Source organism: Etheostoma spectabile, unplaced genomic scaffold, assembly GCF_008692095.1.
Source record: "Etheostoma spectabile isolate EspeVRDwgs_2016 unplaced genomic scaffold, UIUC_Espe_1.0 scaffold310, whole genome shotgun sequence".
NCBI classification, from domain to species: domain Eukaryota; kingdom Metazoa; phylum Chordata; class Actinopteri; order Perciformes; family Percidae; genus Etheostoma; species Etheostoma spectabile.
The window spans coordinates 934,966-942,696 of NW_022605582.1; the positions used below are offsets into that span (position 1 = coordinate 934,966).

At 42.1% G+C, this 7,731-nt stretch overlaps 1 protein-coding gene across 2 annotated transcripts in view; it reads right to left on the reverse strand.

Annotated features, from left to right (window-relative positions):
- The window catches only part of LOC116686075 (transcription factor 7-like 1-B), a gene marked incomplete at its 5' end in the record, with an annotated part of 61,821 nt that overhangs the window by 2,113 nt on the left and 51,977 nt on the right, over positions 1-7,731 (reverse strand). For both annotated transcript variants that reach the window (XM_032511006.1, XM_032511007.1), the window contains 2 exon segments: positions 1,228-1,279; positions 2,203-2,310. In XM_032511006.1, coding sequence (XP_032366897.1) covers positions 1,228-1,279; positions 2,203-2,310 — 160 coding nt within the window.

Below are 7,731 nucleotides of genomic sequence, written 5' to 3' on the forward strand. Positions count from 1 at the left end.
GCAGGATCGTTAGATCACAAAACTAAGGAAGAAAGGGACAGAAAGCTCTCGCTGCAGTTACGAGGTACCACAAAAACCTCCCTTTACTACATCAGGCTAAGAATACTGCTGTACTGCTTTACTACACAAAGCTAGGAATACTGCTGCTTGTCTACGTACAGAAGCAGGGGAAGAAGTTAGAGTTAGTAAAGCAGAAGAATCCATGCAGGATCGTTAGATCACAAAACTAAAGAAGAAAGGGACAGAAAGCTCTCGCTACAGTTACAAGGTACAACAAAAAACTCCCTTTACTACATCACGAAGCTGAGAATAATGCTGTACTTTTACTACAAGAAGCTAGGAATACTGCTGCTTGTCAACGTACAGAAGCAGGGGAAGAAGTTAGAGTTAGTAAAGCAGAAGAACGCAGGAACGCTAGATCACAAAACTAAAGAAGAAAGGGACAGAAAGCTCTCGCTACAGTTACTACAAGGTACGTCATGAAGCTAAGAATACTGCTGTACTTTAAATACATGAAGCTAAGAATACTGCTGTACTTTAAATACATGAAGCTAAGAATACTGCTGTACTACTACATGAAGCTAAAAATACTGCTGTACTTTTACTACATCAGGCTAAGAATACTGCTGTACTTTAACTACATTAAGCTAAGAATACTGCTGTACTTTAACTACATGAAGCTAAGAATACTGCTGTACTTTTACTACATGAAGCTAAGAATACTGCTGTGCTTTTACTAAATAAAGCTAAGAATACTGCTGTACTTTTACTACCTGAAGCTAAGAATACTGCTGTACTTTTAGTACATGAAGCTATGAATACTGCTGTACTTTTACTACCTGAAGCTAAGAATACTGCTGTACTTTTACAGCATGAAGCTCAAAAAACGGACTGATTGTTTTTCTGTTATTATTGTTAATAAAAATCAGATTCAGACCTTGAGTAATATAGGGTATAATGGAATATCAGAAAGGATTTTATGCTGTAAAAATAGTTGTTTACCAAGTACTTGAACCTAACAACATTTTTTTATAGTACTCAATACATACATGTACATGCTCTGTGACAAAACAATGAAGGAGTCATTTCATACAAATGTTAGACCTTTGTAAATGAGATTAAAGTCTTTCTAAAGAAAGACTTTGAAGGCCTTGTTTTTCAAATATTATATTTAAGGCATTTTTAAGAACAATAAAATCCAAATAAAGTGAAGAAAAAGCCCCTTACCTTCTGGTTTTGAGTCGGGTTTATTGTCTCTCTTCCTCTTTTTCCGCTTTCCCTGCACAAATAAAATAATGCTGTTAAAAACAGTAACCAGGATGTAGATCTAAACAAAGTGTCACAAATGTGTGATTTTGTTATTTCAAAAGGTTAATGATCCGAAACAGCTGGGCTCTGTAGATTTAATCAAACGTCACACAGACAGGAGTCAATGGCACATTCATTGGGGACTATTTACAGCAGCGGAGTAATACATATGGGAGGCTGTGGTCAGTATTTAACCCTCCTGTTGTCCTGGGGTCAAATTTGCCCCGTTTTTTTTAAAGTTTCTACATCAGAAATGTGGGATTCTTTAATCCAAATATTCCATGGATGGTTCCATTCAACGCTTCTTGCAAGTTAAACGAAGGATCAGTTCACTACTTTATTGAATTTTGGGGTGTTTTATTTCCCCTTCCAAAAAAACTTTGACGAAAGACAAAAAATGATATAATTTCATATAAATTAGGTTTCTTGACCATGAATTCAAAAAAAAGAAAATAGTGTCACAAACTAGTGGTAATTAGTGATGAGTGTACATTAAACGGATGGTAGCGTTACAAAAATGAAGAAACCGTTGAAAAAAAACGTAAGAGAGTGTCGAAAGCGTCAAAAACTTCTCAGTTTTGACCTAGGAGGACAACACAAGGGTTAAGGCAGAAGGATGTACATTGTCAACTAGTGACACAATGCGGCACTGTCACTACCCGATGTGAGTCGAGCGAAGCTTTGAGTCACTGCGTCACTTTGCGACAAGTAGCATACAAGATGCTAACGAGAGACTTCTGCAATGTCAACCCAGTAAAAAGAAGAACTTGGTTCACTGCTAGCTTCGCTACAAGTTAGCATCAAACACAACAAAGGCTGTCAGTGGAAGGGGGTTTTGAGCTAACGTTAGCAACCAACCAACCAACCAACCATAGGTGGAAACGTGCGACTCACATAGTTGTCCCGTGCTGACCAGCCCGGGTAGAGCTGCGAGTGCAGTTGTCTCTCTTTTCTGGCCAGCTCGTAGTATTTGGCTTGTTCCTCTCTGGACAGGGAGTGCCACTGTGGACGGAGACAGCAGATATCAAAGGGTTGCTGAACACACACACGTCACACATGCAACCTACAGACACACACACACACACATCTCATATGCAACCCACACACACACACGCAACCTACACACGCGCACACATGGACACAGATTGGCACAAAAAAAGTTTGTTTTGCAAGTGACAGCCCTTATAGCCACCGTCCACACACACACACACACACACACACACACACACACACACACAAACACACAAACACACAACACACAAACAACACAAACACAAACCACACAAACCCACCAACACAACACACACACACACACACACACACACACACACACACCCCTTCCAATTTGAGCAATACTGGTAGAATATGAAGGGCAATTTATGACATTAAGTCTGTTCGGTACTTCTTAGTTATTGTTACCCCCAAAACTCACACACCTCGGGGAGGAATGAGACCCCCCCCCCCAACTGTAGCACAAGTAGACAGTTTTGAGGTCCTGATGGTTCTTTGCCTCTTTTGGAGTATGGTTGTCTTCACATTTTTTGATGGGGGACAAATCTACATTTTCTAAATATTGGGGGAGAGGACTGGGGGTGGGGGGGTGGGGGGGGGGGGGGGTGGACATATCCCCCTGCCAAATCTCCCCTGTTCCAAATCTCCCCCTGCTCATGCCGTCGTGCCATCACCGTCTGCGAGGATCTGGTGATGGCGGCGCTTCCTTCAGAGTGCATCGCCATAACTTTGGTCATCCTTCATGTACAGCATGAAAGGTTCAGGGTTTCTTGATGTGAGGCTCTTGTCTCTCTTCTTCTGGGAGGAACGGGAGATTTCCTGCTAATCCGAAACATAAAACAAAACAAAAAAATACGCCGTTAATAAAACGGAACGATGGGAGAGAAAAGGGCGAGGCGTTGTGCGGCAGGGTGCACGATATGAGGAGGAGAAGACCTGCGTTGCCAAAGAAATTAACAGATTTTTTTTTTTTGTAAGATTTCTTTTGGGTCTTTTACTTTCATTTGATAGTGACAGTGGACAGACAAGAAAGGTGGGTGAGAGACGGACGGAGGGGGGGGGGGTGACACGCAGATCACTGTAAAAGTAAGTAAGTAGTCGGCCTACATGGGGCGAGCTAGAGGTCGCCCCAAATAAAGAAATATTTAACTATTCTGCAAAAATATAACAAACTTGTTGAATTTTTTTTTTTTAAAAGGACAGGAAATAATATGTAATCTAATTTCACTGAACGCATGATTTGAACATAGAGGCTCCACTAGAGGAAGAAAGACACTTCCATTTTATTTTGCGGTTTTCTGACGTTGTGCAGCGCGCTGTGCAACATATTAAATTAAAACAGATTTATTTTTGAAGTTCTTACGCGTGCATGAGGGGCTCATGTCGCGGGCTCCTGTGTGGCCGGGGACACGATGGCCGGGTGGGGAGTGCCGTCTGGTGGAGGCCGTGCGGAGGCCGATCACACTGTGAGGGGAGAAACGGCTGGACACCAAGCTGTGATGGAGACAACGTTGGATCAGTCGGGGGGGGGGGAACAGGACGTTAAACAATAGCAGATGTTAGCATCAGAGCTGCAAGGATCAATCCACTGGTTGCAAATTAAATCAATCGAGCAGCTCTTTATCATCGATTAGTCGGTTAAGACAGAAGTAAAAAAATCTTCAATATCAGAGTGTTAAATGTGAATATTCTAGTTTCTTCATCCTCTGACAGTAAACTGAAATCTTTGCGCGTGTGGGTGTGTGGTGTGATATACGTGTGTGTGTGTGTGTGTGTGTATAGATGCATACTAAACATGTTATAAGGTAAGTGTGTGTGTGTGTGTGTGTGTGTGTGTGTGTTGCATACTGAACATGTCATTAAGAGAGAGAGAGAGAGAGAGAGTGAGTGTGTGTGTGTGTGGTGTTTGTGTGTGGTTGTGGTGGTATAGGTTGCATACTGAACAAGTTATAAAGCAGTGTTTGTGTGTGTGTGTGTTGTGTGTGTGCGGCGTTGTGGTGGGTGTGTGTGTGTGTGTATTAGGTTGCATACTGAACATGTAAGGTAAGTGTGTGTGTGGTGTGTGTGTGTGTAAGGTTGCATACTGAACATGTAAGGTAAGGTTGTGTGTGTGTGTGTGTGTGTGTGTGTGGTGTATGTGGTAGGTTGCATACTGAACAAGTTATAAGGTAGTGTGGTGTTTGTGTGTGTGTGTGTGTGTGTGTGTGGGTGTGTGGGTGTGTGGTGTGTGTGTGTGGTGTGTGTGTGTGTGAGAGACATGTTAAAAGACTTAAAATGGAGTCATTTTCTGACCCAACATTAACTGGGTGTGTGTCGTTTCATCACAACGCTCCATGTGCCAAAGACTGGAAATAAAAGAGAGACACTTTGGTGAAAGGTGTTTCTGTGTGCACGGGGGTGCAGGGGGGTGCACGAGGGTGCACGAGGGTACCGGGGGGTGCACGGGGCTCGGAGCACTCACTGCAACGCGGTAAGGAGAGTGGTTTCAGGTGTCACGGCCATGCCGTTGCCACGGCAACAACAACACTACTCCCTTTTGCTGCCGTTGCTGAATAGAAGGGGCTTTTTGAAGAACTCTGCATTGTGTGTATGAGTTCAGTCCAGAAGGGCGAGGCAGGCACGGTGAGTACACCCCCCCCCCCACCCCCCCACCCCCCCCACACCCCGAAGGTGATGCGGGGCGCTTGGTGCCAAGTCAGCGAACGTTTCTCTCCTCCGGTGCACAGAGGTTCGTCGGTAAACCCAAAACGATCAAATGTGGGCCCCTGGTGCCCTACAGAGCTTCTTCACCCGCGGTGCACACTTTGATGTTCTTTGTTTCTATTAAAGTCATTAGAGCTGACGCTACTTCTAGTCACTGTTCCATTGTCTTATGGACGTTGTTATTGTTTATAGACGCTCATCGTAAATAAGACTGTGGTCTACACCTGCTCTACTGTAAATATAGACTGGTTAGACCTGCTCTATCTGTAATTATAGACTGGTCTAGACCTGCTCTATCTGTAAATATAGAGCGGTCTAGACCTGCTTATCTGAAATATAGAGGTGGTCTAGACCTGCTCTATCTGTAAATTATAGAGCGTGGTCTAGACCTGCTCTTACTGTAAATTATAGACTGCGGTCTAGACCTGCTTATCTGTAAATATAGCTGGTCTAGACCTGCTCTATCTGTAAATTATAGAGCGGTCTAGACCTGCTCTATGTAAATTATAGAGAGGTCTAGACCTGCTCTATCTGTAAATTTAGAGACTGTGTCTAGACCTGCTCTATCTGTAAATTATAGAGCGTGGCTAGACCTGCTCATCTGTAATATAGAGGGTCTAGACCTGCTCTATCGTAAATTATGAGTGGTCTAGACCTGCTCTATCTGTAAATTATAGAGTGGTCTAGACCTGCTCTATCTGTAAATTATAGAGTGGTCTAGACCTGGCCCATCTGAATATAGAGTGTCTAGCCTGCTCATCATCGTAAATTATAGAGCGTGGTCTAGACCTGCTCTATCTTAAATATAGAGTGGTCTAGACCTGTCTTATCTGTAAATTATAGAGCGGTTAGACCTGCTCTATCTGTAAATTTAGAGTGGTCTAGACCTGCTCTATCTGTAAATTATAGACGTGGTCTAGACCTGCTCTATCTGTAAATTATGAGTGGTCTAGACCTGCTCTATCTGTAAATTATAGAGTGGTCTAGACTGCTCTATCTGTAAATTTATGAGCGTGGTCTAGACCTGCTTATCTGTAAATTATAGAGTGGTCTAGACCTGCCTATCTGTAAATTATAGAGCGTGTGGCTAGACTGCTCTATCTGTAAATTATAGAGCGGTCTAGACTGTCTATCTGTAAAATTATAGAGGCGTGCTAGACCTGCTCTATCTTAAATTATGAGACGGTCTAGACCTGCTCTATCTGTAATTATAGAGCGGTCTGACCTGCTCTATCTGTAATTATAGACGCGTCTAGACCGTCTATCTGTAAATTATAGAGTGGTCTAGACCTGCTCATCTGTACATTATAGTGGCAGACTGTCTATTAAATTATAGAGCGGTCTAGACCTGCTCTATCGTAAATTATAGGCGGTTAGACGCTTATCTGTAAAGTGTCTCTTGTTATGAATTGATACTATAAATAAAAATAAATTGAACTAACAATAACTTGATGTTGATTTTTCTGGATAATAAATTGGTTGTTTGGTTTATAAAATATCAGAAAATTATTAGAAAAACTGGGATCAGCACAAAGACGTCCAAAGTCTCCTTTAGCCCACAACTCAAAGACATTCAGCTTCCTGTCCCAGAGAGAGAGAAGAAAATAGAACATAGGGCTGGATAATATGGAGAAAACCACATATCCCATTATTTTTGACCAAATACCTAATATCAATACCGCAACAATAAGTGTAGTGTGACTATTGGTGCGTTCACAAAATATCTACACAAGAGATTATTGATAAATAATCATCAGTAATGTGGAAACAATGACTGAGTGGGTAAAGGAAATAATAGAAAGCTAAACAGTCTGGTAAGATCAGGAAATTACATCACTTTACTGTAATTTAGCCTGTAAAACCAGGAAAAGACACTTAATATCACAATATACAATATCCAAAATCTAAGACGATATCTAGTTCATATCACGATGTGAGAATATCGATATATTTCCCAGCTCTACTAGAACATATTCACATTTAAGAAGCGGAGTCAGAGAACTTTTGACTTCCCCCCCCACACACAAGAACGACTCAAACTGATTAATCGATCAAATAGTTGGCGATTTTTTATGTATATGGACAACCATCAATTATCTTGGAGGTCTGGTTTCTCTCTTAAGAAAAATGACTCAAAACCGTTTACATAATAACTATAATAACCAAGAGGCCAGTTAGAAGCTTTGTTCGACTCCTCGTCTCAACAAAAAAAGTATAAATCGGACCTAATGGAAGAAATGTGTTTCAAATACACGATGTGTGATACAAATATTGTTATTTAGAACGGATATTTTTGCTGTATTTTCCTCTTTTTGCTCGAACCGCTCAATAATTCATGTTATAAACAAGGAGGTGCGCCGGCTCCCTGGGTAATAAATCTGAAACATCTCACTCGGTCCCCCGATGAACGCTGCTCCGAGTGATGGCCCACAGTCAAAATACAGCTCCCAATGCAGTCTGGGTAATATATAGTTGGTCTAGACCTGGTCCATCCATCAGCCTGTATAACTACTTTAGGATTTAGAAATACTGTAATAACCCTAAGTACACTCTGTTGTGTTACACACACATGCTCAGTACTTATACATGCACATGAAGAGATGTTTGGGGGGGGGGGGGGGGGCTGCCCATGGAAAGGGCCCCCGAGCAGTTGGGGGTTCGGGGCCCTCTTGCTAAGAGAACCTTGGCAGTGCCAGGAGGGAAATGGAA